The sequence below is a fragment of the Diadema antillarum genome, unplaced genomic scaffold (assembly GCF_040938485.1).
Source record: "Diadema antillarum isolate AM-2024a unplaced genomic scaffold, OU_Dant_1.0 scf00000111, whole genome shotgun sequence".
In the NCBI taxonomy this organism is placed as follows: domain Eukaryota; kingdom Metazoa; phylum Echinodermata; class Echinoidea; order Diadematoida; family Diadematidae; genus Diadema; species Diadema antillarum.
In genome coordinates, this window is record NW_027271000.1 from 2884591 (window position 1) to 2904620 (window position 20030).

The 20030-nt window shown below is 39.3% G+C and overlaps 1 protein-coding gene across 1 annotated transcript in view; it reads left to right on the forward strand.

The window, feature by feature from the left end:
• LOC139719540 (phosphofurin acidic cluster sorting protein 2-like) overlaps positions 1 to 15678 on the forward strand; it is a 106898-nt gene extending 91220 nt beyond the window's left edge. The window contains exons 12-20 of the mRNA XM_071630955.1: positions 1252 to 1358; positions 4324 to 4478; positions 5476 to 5586; positions 6691 to 6839; positions 7677 to 7728; positions 10400 to 10532; positions 11282 to 11517; positions 12431 to 12541; positions 14993 to 15678. Coding sequence (XP_071487056.1) covers positions 1252 to 1358; positions 4324 to 4478; positions 5476 to 5586; positions 6691 to 6839; positions 7677 to 7728; positions 10400 to 10532; positions 11282 to 11517; positions 12431 to 12541; positions 14993 to 15111 — 1173 coding nt within the window. The 3' untranslated portion in view covers positions 15112 to 15678. The remainder of the gene's footprint in view (positions 1 to 1251; positions 1359 to 4323; positions 4479 to 5475; positions 5587 to 6690; positions 6840 to 7676; positions 7729 to 10399; positions 10533 to 11281; positions 11518 to 12430; positions 12542 to 14992) is intronic.
• Positions 15679 to 20030: the final 4352 nt, after the last annotated feature.

Genomic DNA, 20030 nt, shown 5'->3' on the forward strand with positions numbered 1-20030 from the left:
GTGGCCTTTGCCGCTAACATATTCTCGACCTCACGTTGCGAATGTGGATGTAATCGAGTGAGAACCAAAGGGACGGGAGAGCGGCGGAGTGTGGGCATGGTGATTATTCATGCGCCGTTCTCCAAAGTTCACAATCAATGCAATGCATTATTCAGGGGGAATCTTCCTGTTTGTGCCCAAAAGCAAGACTTGTTGGACACACATTCTTAAAGGGGATCGTCTATCACCATGTTGCATATGTATTACAACATGTAGCATAAACATCGTAAGAGAGTTTCTTTTCACTCATCATGCAGAACATTGTCAAGATCATTTGAGAGGCATTTGTCACTGAGTGAAAACATTAATCAACATTAAAGATGGCCCCAAAAGATCCCCTGATTATTTGCAGTTTGTGTCTTTTTCTTTCTTTCTTTCTTTTGTTTTTGGTCGGGTGGGGGGAGGGTGATCATTGATGCATTTAAACAGAGTGCTCATGGCAACCTGATGGGTGTTTTACAGAGACTGCAGTTACTTTAGAATCTAGTAGGGTTGGTTCAATGAATATATTATCCCTAGTATGGTCTCTTTACTATATAAATGAAGAAGTTCTTTTTAGCCCCTGATATAAGTCAGTTACATGTTTATTCTTAGCTTAACTTGTTATCTTTTTTCTTTTTTCAATCCCCTGAATTAAAAAGAGAGGGAGGAAGAAAAGATAGATATTAAATTCTTTTCGTGATTAGGATCAATTGAAGGTATTATACCACATTCAATATATCTGTTCCAATTACAATTTCATGAATCAAGTAGTTTAAAGGCTTATGATGAAGCGTGACTATTCTAAAAAGACATTGCATGTGAGTTTATAAACAAACAATTTTAAGATGAACGATTCTAAAATTGTGAATAGATTTTAGGTATATGTACATCATGACGCTCCACAGTGTCATTTTGTAATTTCTGCTAGATATAAAAAACAACATTTGAACATGCACAAGATAATGAATAAATGGGTTTCAGTAACTGAGTGACAGTAGTTCATGTAGTAATGAATATGATGCTGATAACAGTAATGATTAAAGATAATGATAGTGATAATAATTATTGTGAGAATGTGTGATTTGCCAATTTTATTAAAGTTTGAATTGTACACAGCCCAAGGGAAATAAACTGAGACAGATAGAGAGTTAACACAATGGTAGAAAAAAAAAACAACAAATATGCTACATTTCTGAACTCATATCATGCATTGCTTTGCTTGTTTTACAGTTCATTGCACAGTGCTTACATGGGACGCGGCTGAGCATGGTTACCACGCAGTCAGCGACCGATGTGGAAGCAACTATACATTTCATCGTCCAAAAAATACAGAAGTTGTAAGTGTACCAGTAGGCCCAAGCAAAACTAGTTAGGGTGCATGCATGCATCATCATCAATACTTGCCTGTCTTTCCTCGTTAAGGAGAAAATGAGATCGTGAAAAGGGAAAGAAATCGTTTGACAGGTATTTCATGTTGTAGTAGCGTGTGTTAGACACCAAACATGCTGATCTTCTTCCACGACGACAGGATATCGCTAATCAACTGCCTGAAAAGTTTCTGGAGTGCTGCAGCTCCCCCTTTGACAGTAGCATGTTGAGTGACAAGCAGTACTGCCCTTCTGTTCAACTTGCACTATTTGCAAAAAGTCTGTCATGATATTCTTCAAATTAGTGTCTACCTAGACAGGGAAGTAAAACATATATAGCACTTGTCTTATCTAGTAAATTCTTTAGTCAGTATTCCAGAGTTAAGCATGTTAGATGAAAAAGATATTTTATTTCATAAAGGGGAAGTATAGGAACATCCAACATGTCTATTTTGGCAAAAGTTTATTACAGAAATGTATGGTTATCAGAATGGTGGGTTTGAGGTCTTGATGTGATTATTGCAGAGTTTGTATTAATAAAGCATTTTTTATTTCATGAAATGATACAGTTTGTGATATATTTTTCAGAATTTTCATTGTAGGCACTATATAATGCTGAATATTACAGTTGAGTCTGATTATCAGACTTCTAAAAGCAATATTTTGAATACCACATGAAGCGGATGTTTTCATACGACGATGATCCGTCACATCTGGTGCTCGGTAGCACCGTAATCCTTTGATCCCGGCCAGTTCATGACACGATACGAGGTAGCCAAGAGTGAGTGTTTATAGAGCCAACACTGATTGTTTGAATACTACAAATTGAGATCAGAAGTCAATGCCAAAGCGATGAGCCACGGGGAGAGGTTGGCATTAACCTTAGGCCTTCTTTAACCCTCTCTGTGCCATTGAGTCAAATGTGTACAAATTACATACATATACCCATGGACAGGTAATTAGTGTGACATGCAAAGGATTAACGACATGGTATCACAATGTCCTGTAGGTTGTCATGGCAGTAGCCCATCAGCAGCACCAAAAGCAAAAACAAAGGACCATGCATAGTCCCGTAGAGATGTGTATTTGAGGTAATTGACTTTGTACAGCTTCTTGCGCCTTAATCCAGTCTAGCCAGAGGGGAAGGTCATGCCAGTGATGAATGTAATTGAGTCTAATTAGATCTAGCAGGATACAATGACTGTTTGGGCACTAGAGTAATGACTGAGGTCTTACCATCAGAGGTCATTCTTTGTGACAACCATCTCTGCATGCTTGGACACTAGCAGGCACATGGCACAAATTGCACACTTGCCTGCATGCAGGGGGCTTAGATGACAATGCCCCTTTTCTTTCTCTCCCCCCCCCCCTTTTTTTTTGTGATGGGCTAAAAGTCGTCTTAGACTGATTAACTGTGTCACTGGCGAGGACAGCCGATTGCGCCCTGAACAGTTTATGATGAGCCTGTCTGTGTTGATTAGTAAACAGGAATGGCTGATCCCCAGCTGTGACACTCCATGGTCACTTTGTGGCTGCATGGATGATCATCGATGGGCAATTTACTCTGTCAAAATGACTTTCCCTTCTCTGAATATCTCTTTCAGCCAGAGAGATGTTGTGTTGATCTCAATCTAATTAGAAAGATCACATCTTTTTAAAAGCATGAGTAAAGTACATGTATGAATGTTGAATACATACATACCCTGTGTTAATTCTTGGTTTTGGATAAAGAAAATCTTTTTGTAGATTTAGAACGTGTATACAGATTTCAAAGTAGTGTGTATAGATGTTGTTGAGTTGTTTGTAGTTGCTTATATTTAAGGGAAATGAATTGACAGCCAAGTCACAAGAAACAAAATAGAGCTTCACATCTCTGTATTTGAAAGAAGTAAGAGTTCATTGAAAGGTACAGCATATAATGCTGCCATTAAGCGTAACTATGAATGCAATGGACAGGTACATCAAAATCCATGTAGAACATGCACTAGTAAGTGAGATTAAGTCATATGAGTGTTGTGTGTTGGTGTTAGCAGGGTGTGGGTGTGTGAGCATATGTGATTTTTGTAAAGAAAGATGACTTTGCTACACTGTAGACCTATCACTATCACCAGTGTTTATGTTACGCGTGATATGTCAAGGCTGAAAATCCATGAGACGACCACCAAAGTTAAGCTTTCACTTAAATTGGCAGTCTCTTGCATTTCTTTGTAATTACTAGATCTTATTGCGTAAGTTTATTATTACATTTATGCATATTGGATGATTTGTAGATGTGACTGCCCGGCTCAAGCCCCACAAAAAGTCACAGATTAGGATTCTCTGTAATGGACCAAATTTGTCACTTTGGATTGACTGACTTTTCTAAATTTTTTCTTACCTGGGAGAGTAAGCTTTTTATCTACCTAGTGTAAAAATTTGGCAGCTTAAAACAAAACCAAAATTGAGGTATTAGCAGTTTTTTCTGGGCCACATTTTTTTAGACAAGCGTTGCATTCACTGGGAAATAGAATACATTTTCATTGATACTTCTGCACAGCACACGTGAGTGACACTAATCTTTAAATCCTCTTAAATTCTCCCCTTTCTATGAAACTGCACCTCCTAACTCTTTCTGATTTCAATCACCTTTTAAGTGGGTTAGGATGGTCCAATTTTAACAAGTTGTATATCATTTAAGCTCAGAGCTTACTGTTTTGAACTATCATGAAAAGAAATTCATTACAGCCTACTTTATGTGGATTTCTAGCTGGGCAGTCACATATGTAATATCTCTCAGTTTATAGTTATCCTTGGAAGATTTCTTTGTGATGTCATATTTATTTTTTGAAAAGTGCAGAAATCAGATCAGAAATCTAATCCAATCAATAGAAAATAATATCAGTTGAAAATCAAATCAATATCCTCTCGAATCCACTGTGTGTGTTTTGTCTTTCAGTTGCAATCAGAATGCCAAAGTCTTGTCTCCCATTAAGATTGGGGTGTGCGGGAGTGACGGTTACATGGGCACCGTTCTCAAGTCCTACGTTGAGCAGTTCTCTGCGAAATCATCAGAGTGGCTCAACTACGTCAAGTTCTACATCGTACCCGCTGGTAAGCTGTTAGGTCAGCGTTCAAGGGCTCTTATGATTTTATAGACCTTGATGACCTGTGGCAGTAAAAAGCATTTCAATATTCCTACTAGGCTTGTAAATATCAATTTACAAAGAATAATGCTCAGATACAAGTATGTATTGCAATCAAATAAGTACCATGTATCTAGAAATGGAATCAGCAGTTTGTCCTTTTTTTTTTTTCAATTTTGTTCAGCACAAATAGACTATTACTTTTTCACATTGCCTTGTATTTGATTTTTTTTTGTCTGCCAAGGAATATACTGCTGTCTTTTCACCAGAATTAATAAATTAATCAATAAAATTTGTACGGCCCAAGATTTTTTTTTTCTCATTTTGTGTCACTCAAATACCTGCCATGAAAACTCTAGGTTGTATGAAATCTATTCAGCTACTTATGATGGGAAGCTGCAAAATAAATGGTCTTATTGTAGCATAAACCAACTCATATGTAACCAGTGCAGTACAGTGCTAGTTCACATTCATAGTGTGATGGCATGATAATGTGACAAAACCATTTGTCTCACTGTTGCTGGAACAAGGTAATGTATTATTGAGATGGGGAACTCTTGTTTTTCATTGCTTTATACAATGTAGTTTTTTAACCCAAACATGACATCCACTATTCAGACAAAAGGTAATTGTGATGAAAGGAAGGGTGGCTTGCAAGAGAGGGGGCAGGGTTTGCAAAAGAGGGCTGTGATGTTTAATTTAGAAAACCTTGGCCCTGTGGTTTTATCAAAAGATATAATCGATTTTAAATTTCCTTAACACACAGGCTGCCATAGACTTTTGATAGAAATCAACTTTATAATCAGTTTTAACTCTTCATAACACAGGGCCCTGAACATATTCTACAAATATTACTGTCATATGTGGGCTTCTGCTGCTCAACAGTAGTGTTCAGTGGGTATCAAGATGTCTGAGGATATCAAACAGGGAAGATTCTCACACTGTTTTCTCTCTGTTAATGCTAGGAAACAACTCTGTAGCCAAATACCTGGGCTCTCTGGATACAAGGTACAACTCACTCTTTCAGGACTCACTGTGGAAGGAAGTGTGGGACAAGACAGACAAAGAGGCTGCAGGTGAGATGAGAGAAAATTAACCCTCTGAAGACCAACTGACTCTCCTATAATGTACATTTCCCATTTACCCCAGCCCAAGAATACTCAGGACCAGTCTTCAAGAGGTTAATGTTGCTGGACAGAAGGAGATTACCAGCTCTTCAATAGCTGCTTTTGTCTTGTTTGTTTGTTTTTACCAAGATATTTTCTTACCCTTGTCAATGTATGTGAGACATTGCATATTCACGTGTGAAGATTCTGTTTTCAACATTGTGGTAGGGCAATTTTAAAAATTGCCAAGCTTTGCTGACTATTAAGCTATATAATGTTTGTAATGATTGAGAGGTACTCAAGCTACAAAAGTTTTAAAAATTCTGCAATCTCTATCTAGATGTAGTTGAACAAATATCTCCATGCCAGTAAACTATTTCCAAAATGGTTTATTCTAACACTGCTGGCTACAGGAACAGTTTTGATCGCGGTAAATCTGGACACGAAGTTTTGCTTTGTTTAGACATTTAATGATGATTTTTCAGCGCAGGCTTTTCATAGATTTGTGTTGTAGCAGCGTCAGAGATGCTGGTATCATTGTAGGACCATACAGCTCAGATTTTACAAACTGGAAACATTTTTAAGAGGGCCCCTAACTCTTTCCAGCAAACACATATCCCCTCTGTCTTTCACCTCTCTCTCTCATACAATGTAAAGATCATATTATGCGTAGTACTTTGTGAGTTTGGGAAGTTTTCCCTAGGACTAAAGACCAATGTTTTTTTGGAGGTGTGTGTTTTCCAAGAGTGTTTTCTATGTAAACAGTTCAGCTGTTTGACCCAGGGTTGTTATGCAACATCTGCATATGCAATCCATTGTGCCACGCTGCCAAGTCTGAAGTTGCTCACGTTTCACATCCTGAGAGGAAAGAGAAAGCCTATTTTAAGAGACTTTCACTTTTACTAGAGGTCAATTTAATGAGTTGCTATTAACTTTAACTGGTTGCTTTCAAGTACCTTGTTTTGATGCATGGTACAGGGTGTGTCAGAAATCATTTATGAAGTTAGTGGCAAGCTCTTTTAACGCACCCAACTTCTCACATGCTGCAATCTGAATTTCATTCCAATGCCCCAGCTGACAAGAGAGAGGTGGCGAACCGGGTGGAGAAGTATCTGTCTGGCGCCACCACGAGTCTGGGCCTGCCAATCGGGGAGGTCATGCTGACGTGCAAGCTGAGGGGATCACACGACGAATCTTGCCAGAAATTTGTACCATTTATGAACGTAAGTGTGTCTGGTACTGCACTAACATGTATTGAATAGAGTAAATAAGTCCTGCAAAAACCACATCTCATTCTTTGAGTAAAATAATTGGGATGAATTAATGATGAATGTGTGGTAATGCCTCATCAGGATTTCTAAAAAGTAGTATGTCTTGAGGAAGTGAGAGTATAATTGCTTCAAGCATTGTGCCCTTAAGGGGATGGTAAAGATTTGGTTGAGATTGGGTTTCAGGTTTCCAACTCTTTTTTGTGAGATAATGAGAAATATTTTACAAAATATTAAAGAGCGTACAATTCTAAGAGGGATTTAAAGTTTATTTGAATGAAAATTGGTTTTAAAATGACTGAGATATCCACAAAAAAGAGGTCCTAATAAAAGGTGGGACTCACTTTTATTATGACCACATTGTTTTACTTTCTTCTTGGACTTCTCAGCCATTTCAAAACTGATTTTCATCAAATAAATTTTGAATTCCTCTTAGAATTGTATACTCTTTCACATCTCATTAGTGGCTTCTAATTATCTTTCGAAAAGTTAAAATCTAAATTCCCCATCTCAACCAAAACTATACCATCACTTTAAACTGTTTAGAATGTAACATAGATGTGGCTGTCATTTGTTGTTTAGAACCTGTTTGTACATATCCTATCTCTTCCTGTCACTGTCTAACTTGTACAATTCATTCATGACATCTCTTAACGAGCTTGCGTTGTCTTCTGTTTCTTTGTCAGAGGTCTTTCCAGGAAATGAAATGACGTGCGTGAGATGGGGTCATATTGTTTGGTCTTTTCATTTGTTTTGTATTTTTTTCTCATCTTTGTCTGTTTGTTTCCGCAGAATGTACTGATTGGTCCTCCAAATTCAGCACTAGGAGCTGTAGCCATTGCAGGTGAGACCATACAATGGCTCAGCCATTCATCCCCCTCCCAAGCCCCTTTCTCCCTAAACACTCACTCTTACAGTAGGCTCTATTACTCATTAATTAGACAGTTTGGCCTTAAAAATGCAAGTCTTCTGCATGCTTGCTTGCGTACTTTCTCTGTGTGCATAGATATTTTTTGGCAGTCCACTCAATGTTGGAAAAAAACAGGAACTTTGTCATTCCCTTGAGTTTCCATGGCAATGAATGAATGAATGACAGCTGATGCTGTGGCTGTAGGGAGAATTCTCCGTAGAGGCAATGTCATATCCCTCACCGCCAATAGAGTAATAAATAGAGGAAATGTTTGTGAAGGATGTCTTCCCCTCATGCATGCAATTGGGCATATTGCAACACATGTTTACGTGCGAGAGTGATCAGCTTCGTGGGTGTTGGCCATTCCTTGACTTCCACGAGATTTCCCGGGACTGCCTGTCTGTCCTGGCCGGAGCAGCAGCAGCAGCTGAGGGGGCTTACTCACACAGCGGGAGTGACCCTCTCTTCCTACGCACTTTGAGTCCATTGTCTAACCCCCCCCCCCCCCTTCTCCAGTGCTGCTCCCGTTGCTAGGCAGTAACGAAGCCCACAAACAGCTGTAAATTGAATTGGCATTGATAAGCTGTCAGAGCAAAGGATGTAGGTGGGTGTGATTCACTGTAGGTCTCGTAGCATCGCAAGTCTCCTTTAACCTTAAAATGGACTGACCCTTGGCAAAGCACATTGACTCGGGGGAAAGGAAAGGGGACAGAAGAGGGGGGTGAAAAGAAAACAAGATTACAGCGAATGCCGATAGTGTGAAAGTGTTAATGTGGTGTGATGCATTCACACCCACCTGTTCCCTTCACTGCAGGTGCAATTCCACTTCTGATGATCAAGTTGACTTGGATATGCCATGGTAGTAGAATCAAACAAAAGCCACATAATGCTAGAAGTTTCATGAAGATCAGATGCATAATGATAGATTTATGGAATTTTACAGATTTTCAAAGCTCTACACTGTATCATGGAACAATAATATTGGTTTCAACCAAAGATACAAATTAGATGAACCGTTAATGTAATCATCTGATATATCTCCCTTTTTGGTTAGGCTAGAAAAATGAATTGTGAAATTAAATTTTGGAAATGCATCTGAATTCAATTATTAACATAGTGCATGAGAGTTTCTGTCTTAATATTAATACACACTCTTTGAAATTCACTGTGTAAATCTTCATGGCCATGACTATTTGTGACCCTGCACCTCAAAACAAACAAAAAGTCGCCAGACATGGATTTTTAGTTAAGACCATATTCTGAAAGAGCAGACTTTAAGCTTTAAAATAATGTATCAAATCAAATGGACTCTCCTAACCTATCTAAATATTGGAAAGAAAGCACAACTCAGGAAAAGTGTGAACTGAGAAAAGAGGCTCTGAAGTACAGTGTCTATTCAAGCGCTTAATCTTTACCAAACCGTGCTGGCTGTGTGATGAATGGGACAAAAAACAGGAAGTAAACCACCAGAGTAACAACAATGAAGGGATTATCAGATTAAACTGAAATTAAGCATGCCTCATTAACACATTCTGTCCATAATCAATGCCAACTTTCAAAGCAGTAGCACTATCCTTTCAAAAGTTATTAGAGTTGAAAGTGAAGAGTGTGGACAAGGTTTTTCAGGAAAGAAAAAGGGATTCTAAAGACACACCTAATCACACTATTCTACCAAAAATGTTCGAGATAAACTGCTAAAAAAGCGCACTTTCCTGCCCGTTTTACGATACCAAATTTTAGCACAATGTAAAAGAAGACCTGCTCTTTCGGAAAATATGAAAAAGTCAAGTTCGGCTAGGTTGACCCATTTCACTTATTTTCAGTCCTCACGCAAAATCAGTGTGTGCGATTTTATGTTCGTTTTGAGGTGCACGGTCACATTTGTTGATCTGTGTTTTCCTTTCATTATTACTGAGGAGGATGAGAATTAATCAGCTGCGTAAGATCTTTCCTGGCATTTGTCATTCATAGGGGACACATGCACCGAACTAGATCTTGTCATTTTGGCTAATTCCACTCCCATTAATGTTTTGAGCCTGCTATTTTAGATTCAGAATGTCTGCTATCATTATGCTATGGTACTCAAAATGTATTGTGGTCTTTACTTTTTATTGGTCATTGAATATGCAGAGCTGCATTGTATTTACATGCAATGTCCTAATCAAACAAAAGTACATATTTTCATGAATTAATGCACGTGATGCAACAAAAACTACTTAGTTATACCTGCTTCAGATACCACAACAAAGTCCTAAACAGAAATCACCGTAGAATATTCTAGATTAGATAATAAGCACAGTGTGCCTAGGTGCACTGGTTTTTATTGTCAATTCATAGACGATAAAGTCCTATCTTTAAAGGTGGAATAGATTAAACTTTGATCAGCGAGATGTCAGAAAATTGACAGTTATGAGTAGTTATCAGTCAGTTTTTAGTAATTGTTGATAGATCGTAGGAAGTCCGTGCATGAATATTAGAGTGCATGGTCCACTTTGAGTCATTTCAGAGTGCAAGGACTGAAGGCAAAGTAAATATTTCAGTACGTGAGCATGATGACTAATGAGGGTATCATCTCTCATATCATTTTCTCATTCGATGGAAGCAGAAAATGAGGATACAGTGTCAGGTGCCTCCGTCCTATCGTCCAGTCCTCCTGCACCTGCAGCCACGAAGGAGAAGGTTGACGGTGGCACCCCGCCCCCAAGCCCAGCTGTCAGTACTACTACAGTCCCCCAGGGGTGAGTCTCGATGAACCAAATAAAATGCAGTATTACAGACATTGCCGACCAATTAGGACTTTATGGTTCGAGTATAAAGGGACAGTATGGGATTTGATGTACTGTATAGGCCGTAAGTAGGTAAAGCATACCAAAAAAAGAAAAAGAAAAAAAAAGACTTGGCGAAGACTACATATGGTAACAGGGACCAACAGTATGTAAGAATATAATATGTAGCTTGTGAAGAGTCTTATCGCAGTCCACAAATCATAGGCAGCTATCTTTAGGTAAAAATACAATGTATTTGACGTATTGCTGTCATGTTAATCAAAGGCAACTTTTGATAGACGTCACTTGTGTGTGATGAGGCATCTCTCTTAGGCATGGGAACAAAGAGTTTAAAATTTCTTTTTATTCTGTGTACAAGTGGGATGGTGGTACCAGCAATGCCCCAAAAAGCAGTCCATATCTTTGTACTAAAAACCCTCTGTAGCCCACAAGCTCAAAATGCCATTGTCAGTGTGTACAGTGAGGTCACCCTTTGGTAATAACAGAGATAACCCTTTCTGTGCCAGGGACTGTGGACAATGTGTATAATGCTGTTGAAATTTCTATGCCAATTAGCACTCCAGGCATGCCAAGGGTTAAATAGCAACTTGCTAATCTCACAATATGCATGACAGACTTTCATACCAAGTACAATAGTAAGTGAGCAATAATTATGGTGTAGGAAGAGATAAGAGTGTGTCTTGGATGTGTGTCACCAGCAGCAGCAGCACTGGCAGCGGTGCCGCACCCTCCACCAGCCCGCCGACGTCCAGCGGTGGGGAGCTGCTGGACCTGCAAGTTGAGTACTGGCCCATGTCTGGCAGTAAGAAGGACAAGTCCTCCCTCAAGACAGCCTTCCGCTCACTGACCGTCTACCGCCTGCCGTCCACCAGTGAGACCCCATCAGGGTCATCTGCTCTGTCCATGGTGGTTGTCACCAAGGAGAAGAACAAGAAAAGTGAGTTATTACATGTAACCCTTGAAATAAACTAAGATAAGTGAATGATTGAATTTACAAATAAATAAATATACAAATAAGTATATGAATGAAGAAATTTTTGATTACTGTATATGTAAATGAATGTATAAATGAAGAAATATGTAAATGAATACTGTAAAAGTGGACATTTTCACGGGGTTGAAATTTTCGCGCATTTCGCGCAACCTGAAACAAGTGAGAAAATAAAGGCATGCAAATATTTTTGTTTGCCATATGTCTGTATGTTCCAGCAGTTGATGACTTGATTCCGCGGAATAAAAAAAACGCGAAACTCCTCTTACCCTGCCGAGCGCGAAAAAATTATTCGTGCGAAAATATCCACTTTTACAGTAGATGAATGAAGGAATAAAATATGATGATGATGACAGGATATAGCTACTAATTAAGCAATGCAATATTAACAATCTTTTACCATCACTGACTATGCCCATTCTCTGTTCCTAACATTAATACTCAATTAATACCTGATCTGGGCCCCGTTTACCAAAAGATGTAATCAGTTAAATTTCCTTACCACACAGGCTTCCATAGACTTATGATAGAAATCAACTACTGTATATAATCAGTTATAACTCTTCATAAAACAGGGCCCTGGTATGTTTGACAGTAGATCAGACCGTAGATTCATTCATGAGCTGGCAGTAATGACAGCGTTGTAAAGAAAAGTCAATCTCTGTTTTATATGAGGAATATTGGATAATACAACATGCACAGACATGTAAGTAAATTATTATGAGCAGGGAGGAAAATGTAGACAGACTTTAATCTGAATTGCAGTTGGAATTCTTCTGCTTGGTCATCAGTCATTCTTCACCCTCATTCAGACTTGTGATGAGTTTTTATTTGCCTTACCACACATGAATCCCTCCAGCAGTGATGAGAATTGGAAAGAAGCCCCCTGTACCGGAGCTGAAGAGTCAGACGGTGGATGGTATCCACAGATTGGTGTGCACCTCCCGCTCCCAGGACTATTCTCTCACAGGTGGGTTGGTCATTTCACTCCTCTTTGCTCTCCATCAGACACTCTGCATTCGTGAGATCAACTGTGAATGAATGCTGCTCATAAATTCAGAAGAGTGAGAATGCTTGCAGAAAAAAGTCCGACAAAATCTGAAACTCATGAAAAAAAAAGTTTGAAGTGCATTAACCCCACTGTGAATATTTCAGTGCATTTGAACTGCCAAAAAACTCTAAAAACTGGGTTTAGGGCAGAGTAAAAAAAAGTCGGAAAACAGATTAAACTCTGAACCCTCGCATTCCTAATAAATATTCATTATTATTTTGCCGTGTTGATTCTTAGGTCAAGGCTTGACGATGCTTTATGACATGTATGTTGTGGGCCATTTAGAGAAGGATTGCACTGTTTGCAACTTGTGGAAACTTTCTTTGTTTGTCTATACCATCATTTATGTAGTCCATACAAATCAGGCATCCATACTAATCATGAAATGAAATTAATGAAGGAAAGGAATGCATCCTTAGCAAAAACTGATTAGGATTGGCACACATGAGTGCCAGTAGAAAAGGTAGTGCTTTGGATTTGGGTTACATCTGAGGTGGCATTTGATTTTTATCTTTTTGTTATCCTTGTGTATATAGGATGCAATAGAGGTCAGAGAATATATTTGAAGAAAAGTGAGGAGCATCTTCAATGCCCAACAATGTCCCATACTCTAGTTTGTTGATACATGATTACAAACAGAAGGTGAAAGTTACTTTAGAACAAGGTAGGGTGAAAGCACTATGATAAGAGACTATGGTTGCTATCAAAGTCTTTTCAGGACAGCACAGTTTGCAGAGCAAATTCCAAATGGGCAAAACAATATCATTCATAATTGATGGAGGATTTAAATTACCAGTTTTTGTTTTTATTTTTGTTTTTGTTTTTGTTTTTAGCTCACCTGAGCCAAAGGCTCAAGTGAGCTATTGCGATCGCCCTTCGTCCGGCGTCCGTCGTGCGTCGTGCGTCGTGCGTCGTCCGTCGTCCGTCGTCCGTCGTCCGTCGTCCGTCGTGCGTCGTCCGTCGTGCGTCGTGCGTAAACTTTTTACATTTTCATCTTCTTCTTGAAAACCCCATGACCGATTTTCATCAAACTTGGCAGGTAGCATCCCTAGGGGGTTAGGAACTCAATTTGTTAAAATGGGCACCATGCCCCACCCAGGGGGCCCCCAGGGGGGCCCAAACCCCCCAAAATTAAGGAATCTGTAAAAATCTTCTTCTCTAGAACCAGAAGTGATAGAGCTAAGTTAATATTATGAGTTAGTACATTGATGACTGTAGTTTCAAGTTTGTTCATGGCAGAATCAGGGGTGCCCCCCTTGGGACCCAGGGGAGGGGGTGGGGAAGGGTTCTAATGGGGCCTAAATTGTACATTTTCATCTTCTTCTTGAGAACTCCATGACCCATTTTCACCAAACTTGGCAGGTAGCATCCCTAGGGGGTTAGGAACTCCATTTGTTAAAATGGGCACCATGACCCACCCAGGGGGCCCCCAGGGGGCCCAAACCCCCCAAAATTAAGGAATCCGCAAAAATCTTCTTCTCTAGAACCAGAAGTGATAGAGCTAGGTTAATACTATGAGTTAGCACATTGATGACTGTAGTTTCAAGTTTGTTCATGGCAGAATCAGGGGTGCCCCCCTTGGGACCCAGGGGGGGGGGGGGGGTGAGGAGGGGTCCTAATGGGGCCTAAATTGTACATTTTTATCTTCTTCTTGAGAACCCCATGACCCATTTTCACCAAACTTGGCAGGTAGCATCCCTAGGGGGTTAGGATCTCAATTTGTTAAAATGGGCACCATGCCCCGCCCAGGGGGCCCCCAGGGGGCCCAAACCCCCCAAATGAAGGAATCTTTAAAAATCTTCTCTAGAATCAGAAGTTATAGAGCTGAGATAATACTATGAGTGAGTACATTAATGACTGTAGTTTCAAGTTTGTTCATAGGAGATCCAGGGGTGCCCCTCTTGGGGGTAGGGGGGGGGGGGGGTGGTTGGAAGGGTCCAAATGGGGGCCTGAATTGTACATTTTCATCTTCTTCCTGAAAACCTCATGATGGATTTTTGTCAAACTTGGCAGGTAGCATCCCTAGGTGGTCAGGATCTCAATTTATCAAACTGGGCACCATGCCCCACCCAGAGGGCCCCAGGGGGCCCCAATTCCCCCAAATTAAGGAATCTTGAAAAAATTGGGCCCTTATTGTACATTTTCATCTTCCACTTGAGAATGCCTCGTCAAATTTTGGTAGAGCTGTGAATAATTTAGATTAGTGACTGCGTGAAAGGTGAACTTGCGATACTCAGGTGAGCGCTAGACCCGCGGGTCTCTTGTTTTTATTGATATTTTTCAGTTAATCAGAGAAAATGAAAGTGAGATCTGTACAATAAATGCATATGGTCTGAAATATATCTGTATGTGATTGTTGTCTCTTTACAGTTACTATTGATGGCAACGAGTTGTCAAGAGTCAAGTTTTTCCAGCTCTCAGCCCAATGGCAGACCCACATCAAGCAGTTCCCTGTGGCCCTCTTTGGCCATGTGGAGGCCCCCTGCTAGGGCCCAACATGTCCTGAGGCCTTGGTCCAGCAGAATATTCGTGAGCCAATTGTGTTGTCGCCCAGTTCACCATTACATCATTTCAGGTGCCATGGCAACGCATGATGGTCTGGTTAACAGGGAAGAAAAAGGGGGAAAAAATTTGCAAAGACTGTTGACTGTAACTTATTAAATGTGTGAATTTATTCAGTGAGATTTATCATAAAGCGACCAGCCAGATTTTTTTTTGTGAAGTGTGTTTCTTATCAGTATTTGGTGTAACCATGACAACGATGTTGGTTGAGATGAGTCTGGTCATTCAAGAGGCTTTGGTATCAGCTGCCGAGTGATAGGTAGCTGAGCGTCGTGTCCAAGGGATACTCCCTTCTGTTGATCTTTGTTTGTACGTGACTCTTCTGAGGTAAGACTATCTTGAGAGATGGAGAAACTGAGAAGGAAAAATGCAATTAGATTTGATGTCATCATGCTTGCCATTGTCCCCTCCAAACCCTCTCTTTCACCTGAACCTTGTCCTTGGGTTCTTGCTTTTGTTTTTGTTTTTTCTCTGTTGCTGGGTGGTTGTTGTTTTTTTTTTTTTTTGTGAGGGGGGAGGGGGTTGTTGTTAAATTTTAAAGAAAATTCTGAAACCTGGAATTTCAAACTTATGAATCAGTATTAATTTATTTTTCAGTTCTTATGTGTAAGAAAAGATAATGTTTTCCATGCAAATCCACATTTTGTTGTAAATTTCTTTTTGTATGAAAGGTGCATGTTTCTGTTTTTGCTCTGCTTTTGGTGCTAGTATAGCCTGTGCAGCATGAGACCAACACAATGCAATAAAGACAGAAACAACAGAGCTATGTAAGTGCAAAGCTGCTCATCAGCTAAAGCCAAAATGCTGTGATTCAATTTTCCCTCAAAAAAAAAAGAAAGGAAAAAAAAATGGAAATCATGTATATGTTTTCAACTAGCTTCAACTCAGCAGTGACAAGTGTAAATGAAAGCAGAAGCTTGCCAGATAAGAGAGAGGAAAGAGAATTAATCCGCATCGTTGTTACAACAAGAATTAAAGGTGTTTGTCTTTTATTTTTCTCAGCTTGAATGTGATGTAATTTTTGAATACTGCTGTGTGGATATAGTAAAAGGCTGTTAGCCACATTGATATAGCGTGTCGTTAGTGTTGTTTTCCAAGAGGCTGGATGGGCAGTGGATTTGTGTACCAATGAAAACAATGCATCATGTCTAGTGTCTGATGATAGCTTCCCCCCATAGCATTATCGGTGGAGGTGATGGCCTCTCCTTGCACGAGAAGGAGAAAAAAAAAGCAAAGCACAAAGGAACATTTGACATATGCTGTCTTGTTTTGTGTTGTGATTGTGTTGTTAAATGCTATATCACAAATATGGACACAGAATGATAATCTTGTTTTGTTGGGATTCTTTTTTTTTTGGGGGGGGGGAGGGGAGTGGGTAACTTTTGCAGTGGAGAATAATTACGCAGTGTAGCAATTGTTAATACAAATTTGACACTTGACAGTAAGGGTCATCTCATACTAGTTTTCTCTTGGTTTTCTTCTTCCTCTTTTTAATGCTAAAATTTAGTTTTGTAGCGAATGTTGCAGTGAAGCCAGATGTTAACTTAACAGTAAAATCTTCCAGACAGACTGAAGTTGCCACTCGGCATAGTGGATATTCAGTGTAGGATGATAGTTGACAGTGCCAAAATTAGCATATATATGTGATGAATTACACAACTCTGTACGTGCATTGACCACTAGGACATCTGGAGACCATCCTGAAGGGCGAAGGCTCCCCTGGCATGATTTTTCATGTTCCCGGCATCGATGCTCTTGAAGGGATTGTTTCCAATGGTAACAGCAAAACTATGAAAAAAAATCAGTAAAGTGTGTACTGCCAAAGGTTTGTGCAATATGTGGCAGAAAACAATACGTGAAAATTCTCAGCTGTTTTCAGGAGTAAAACAATTTGCCAACATAAGTGAGAGAATTTACATGTAGTGGCTTTACAGCTGTCCCATAAAGATACAATCCATTATTTCAGTTGTGGAGTCTGTTCTTTTTTCATGAACTCCTGATGGAAAGTTCTGAGTAATCAATTTTGTGCCAATGGCTATGGTTTGTGATTCAACTTCATCAGCCAGATGTAATCGAAGCACAAGTTCACCCAGAGGAAACAAGGTGGCAATGTGGCGTACAGTCATACTGTTGAATAAAAAAGCAAATATGGTAGGAGAAAGAAGATAACATTCAGTATGACTGACCATAACATAAAAAGCCATGGAGCAGAAATATTGGCAGAAATACATTATATTGTGAAGATTCAAAAATAGAGGTTTGGAGTGACATTAAGATAGATAGGATGGAATGAGTAATTATTAAACATCTGTAAATTTGACACATGTACAACTCAGAGATAGAGTATTTGTGTGAAGAGTTTGAACTGTGTGGACCTTATGTAGTGCAGGGAAATTATGTCATGCACGAGCTCCTTTCTCAGAAGTCCTTGTCACGTTTATAGTTTACTGTTTCTTAAAAGTTTGATCAGAATGACTTTCTCTCACTGCATTGGTGTAGTTTTCGTGAGTTCAGCATGCTTGTCACAGCCCGTTTTGTTATGTCGTAGAAAGCTAGATGCAATGAGTGGAGTGTGAGGAAGTAGCTGATATGTACATGGTGAAGGTGAATGTTCTCACTCAGACATTGTCAGCTTCTCTTCTCTTTTTCTTTGTCTCAAAGAGAGTCAAATCAACATTCAAAAAAGGCTGATACAAATATGAGGAGGAGCAAGCAAAAAATTGCCAGCAAATCTGTTATGATGACTAAAAAAATGAAAAAAAAATGTTATAAAATCTTGATCTTGTGTGCTTGTTTTTCAAAGCTAAGGAAACAGTATGTTCTCTGATTCCTTCTGTGTGTGTGTGTTTTCCGAGAATCTGTCAATGAACTTGCCATTATGAGAGTGTAAATAGTAACAGTAAGAGGACAGAATGAGCCCAAGAGGTGACTTGCTGCTACTGTAGTGGTGGATCCTTGGCTGTTCAGCCTCACTCTTTTGTCACAGAGAGTCGATGCATCTAATATCTGGTGACTGTGTACTGATAGTTCCAATCATTGCAGGGATAATCATGCATTTAAAAGTGAAATGTTCAAAAGATAGCAGGAATAGGAGAGCGGGATGGATACTTTTTTTTTCTGTTAATGTGTTTGATTTCTATTGTATTCTGATTTGTTTGTAGACACACACACGCTTACGCACAAATCAAAACAAAGCAAGACCTGAAAAGAGAATAAAGAGTTCCAGGCAGTGAAAACAATTCTGTTTTTATATTTGCCTCCTGCTCTTGCTTGAAAATAAGCCAGCCATTATACAAGTCAGTGTTGACTGAACTCATTTGTGGACTTCTTATTTCCTTTTATTTCCACAAGGCACGGTTAAAGTTTCACAATTTGAGGTCATATTGATTAGTGTAACTTGCAGTAATTGGCAAAGTGCATTTAGCATGAGGTTACCGAAACACAATTACAGATTGTTGGCCAACGTAGTTGTGTGCATCTCAAGTATGTAATGGTAAGCCATGTTCTGATATATACAGTATACATGTACGGGGGGGGGGGGGGGGGAGTGAGGTGCTCTAACTCTTTATTCTGGTCATGAAGGAAACTCATTGCCATTTGACAATCATCTTTGAAGATTTACTTTTACTTTTTTGCAACTCAGATTGAGCATTTCACTGGTTTTGTTGTAATTTGGCAATCTTTCGTTCATGTAGTTTCAATCATTAAAGTTATTGTCATTTCGTTTCTTATCTATTTGTTTGTTTGGTGTTTTTTTTTTTTTGGGGGGGGGGGGGAGAGGGGTAGGCTACATCCCAAAATCTCTGTATAACTCTCTCCTGTTCTTTCTCTTTCTCCCCAATGCCCCTAATCTGTCTTTAAAAATGATTAGGTTTGTGCAAAAAATTTGAATCAGATCAAGCTTCTCGTTTGAGATGATTGAATCCTAAGCCTGTTCTTATCATAGCATTCCAATTCATACCTGATTCCTTATTGAACCTCTTAAGTGATCATACATCATAGCTGTGAAAAGGTTAAACATCTAAATGACATGTGATTAAATCAAACTGTTATTAAGCTGGTGATGCCCACCGCCTACTGCATTACTCTGTTACAGTATTTGTACAAATCCAGACCAGAAAATGACATCAACACCCTACCTGTGTACATTCAGACCATGAGATTTGACTTGACTACCGCCAGGATTATATTCCACCTGTTGAATCCATGCCGGTGGTTCTGGCCCACCCATGCAACTTGGGTGTGGCTCTGAGTGAAATCAGGCTTCCATCACGTGCAACGGGGCCTGGCCCGTTTATTAGTTTGAACATACATTTGTGGGAACACCTCCAGTGCAGTGGTAGTTTCTAGCTAGGCCTCCTCCTACAAAGTCAATTGGATGATTTCTGGCATTGTGGGATGAAACTTGTATGTTACAACACTTTGTCGTTGTGGTATCTGTGAGTGCTATGCAAATGATTTGTATGCATGTAATCTTTGCTTTAATAGATGCTTCTATTTATTTATTTGTGTGTTCTGTGAATGATAACATGTGTTACTGATGTGTTTAACACTCATGATATGTATTTAGCAAGGTTTGAAATGGTTATATTCTCTCTGAATTGACGATCACTAGATCAACATGTATATACCTGATGACAAGTTTTTGAAATTATTCATAGGATGTTATTGTATGTCGGATATATTAAAAATATGTTGTTTATTGAGAGAGAGGTGGTAACACGCATTTAAACAGTAATTCACACTGTAAAGTGAGCACAGTAAATCAGTTATCACTGTACATATTATGTGTATCATGCAGTGAAGTTAAAGTATATATTAATTGATCAAAGTGTACATAGCAAAC